This window comes from Phalaenopsis equestris, unplaced genomic scaffold (assembly GCF_001263595.1).
Source record: "Phalaenopsis equestris unplaced genomic scaffold, ASM126359v1 Scaffold000112, whole genome shotgun sequence".
NCBI lineage: Eukaryota > Viridiplantae > Streptophyta > Magnoliopsida > Asparagales > Orchidaceae > Phalaenopsis > Phalaenopsis equestris.
Genome location: NW_018164554.1, coordinates 646,634 through 648,768, shown reverse-complemented (window position 1 = coordinate 648,768; position 2,135 = coordinate 646,634). Strand labels below are relative to the sequence as shown.

The 2,135-nt window shown below is 34.6% G+C and overlaps 1 protein-coding gene across 1 annotated transcript in view; it reads left to right on the top strand.

Annotated features, from left to right (window-relative positions):
• The window catches only part of LOC110020917 (gibberellin 20 oxidase 1-D-like), a 17,516-nt gene extending 15,744 nt beyond the window's left edge, over positions 1-1,772 (top strand). The window contains exon 3 of the mRNA XM_020719200.1: positions 1,122-1,772. Coding sequence (XP_020574859.1) covers positions 1,122-1,418 — 297 coding nt within the window. The 3' untranslated portion in view covers positions 1,419-1,772. The remainder of the gene's footprint in view (positions 1-1,121) is intronic.
• The last annotated feature ends 363 nt before the right edge of the window (positions 1,773-2,135 follow it).

Below are 2,135 nucleotides of genomic sequence, written 5' to 3'. Positions count from 1 at the left end.
ACAAAAATATATCTTTTATGCAATAAATTGTTGGGTAGCTTAAAATTCTTCTTAGAACTTACGATTAAAAAAATAATAATAAATTATTATCTTGAGTGCCTTAAAACACCATTTCCTTGAAAATCTAACTTGGTAATTAGATATTTACAATGAATGTACAAATAAAAAGCTAATCCAGACAACTTCCATAATAAAAGTAGTTGAAGGCCCAGGTGAACGAAAGCTTCATTAGAGGTTCATGTGTAGGGGTAGGCTTCTTCAGTGCCCTCTCCTGTTTTTAGGGGATTTCTATAAGATTTCCAAGATATCATAGAGGAATCCATCTACACAACACGACAAACAATATTTCATCGTTGAGGATATGCCCACTTATTCGGCTTATTCCTTTAGTTATATTTCCGTTCATTATGACATTTGGCAAAAATTTCTCAGCATTCCAGACATTGTATACGTAGAAAGTGCTGCATTATAAAATAAAAAGATGAATGACAGACAACAAAGAAATTAGAAATTTAGGATTTTCATTCATGCTCAACATGATAAGGTTTTAAAGACAAAATCATTCTAGAAATATACTAACATGATCTAGAAATATGTACAATTAAATTTTCTAGATTCTAACACATTTGGAATACTAAAAAATACTTTGATAAGTGGATACTTCTTCTAGACATTTTTTAGTATTTAATACTTTTAATTTCATTCAAAATACTTATTTTCTTAGAAATGAAGGCTTCAAGATTCTCAACACTCAAAAACAGTTCTACGTTGATTTTATGTAATAATTAATATTTGTTATGTCATAATAAATTAAGGGTCTGTTTGGGGTTTAAAAACGCACTTGATCTGTTTGGGTAAACTGTGTTTTGACAGCTTATGCGTTTACAAGACGTTGAAAACAGTGTTTTCACACCGCAACTATCTAGGTGCGGTGACAGCTTTCTGACAGCGGTCTGAAGTGGCAGCTTTCTGACAGCGGTCTGACTTTTTTAAAAAAATTCAAATTTTATAATAGCTTGTTTATGAGCAAATTATTTTTAATTAACTTAAATGTTCTTGGTGCGTTGTAGTTGAGATCTAACGGTCCCGTGTATGCTGCAACAAAAATGTGCATTTTACAGGCACTAACGAACGGTAGATATAAGAGCTGCTTGCACAGAGCAGTGGTGAACAAAGTGAGAGAAAGGAGGTCGCTTGTCTTCTTTCTATGTCCGACAGAAAGCAGGGTGGTAAGTCCGCCCGAATGCCTTGTGGACGAAGAACATCCGAGGAAGTACCCCGACTTCACGTGGGCGGAGTTATTCGACTTCACGCAGACTCATTATAGAGCCGACATGCGAACCCTACAAGCCTTTGCCAACTGGCGTATCACCCCCTCCACTCCTTATAGCTCTTCATCCCGCATCCGCCATGGCTGAACTTGTCGTCTTCAGCATATATGATGATTAGATTCCGGTGCTTTAATTTGATGCCCTCACGTCTAATCTGTGCATACTTTCAGGTTTTAATCATGGGAAATGTTGTACTCATTCAAGGTTTTTTCTTAATGCTGGATAAAAGCGTTGGAAATATGAAAAAGGGTCCATTTTAGTATGTATTTTGGATTCATTGGTCTACAAAATATGTGCGTGTGAGGCATATGATGTTCAGGTGGGCAGGATGTGTGGTGGTTTCATTTTATGTACTGTTTTTTTTTTTCTTTTGGTAATTATGTAAATGTATATACATACGCATGTGAATCAGGGAAGGTTTGCTTTTTATTAAGGGGAGAATCGCTGCATTTGTTTATATTTGAGCTCAAATTATCATCTTCAAATGTTAGATTCAAATAGACTTATTTTGGCATCATTCAGACTAATTGTGTATATTATTTCAGTTTTAGTAAATTTATAGAGGTAGAACAGTTTAATGAGATGAAATTCATAGTACTATGAATGAATTGATTTGATCTGAAATGAGTGTAAATCAATAATACAGACAATAACTGGCTGCTTTAGAATATTTTTGTGAGGCAAAGTTCCTCTAAACTTTGAAAGGTTTTTGTCAAAATGAGTGCATCATCAGGACACAAATTAAGCTAGCGTAAGATTCATCCCTTTATGAAGAGAATTATCATGTTGATCATCGACCATTTC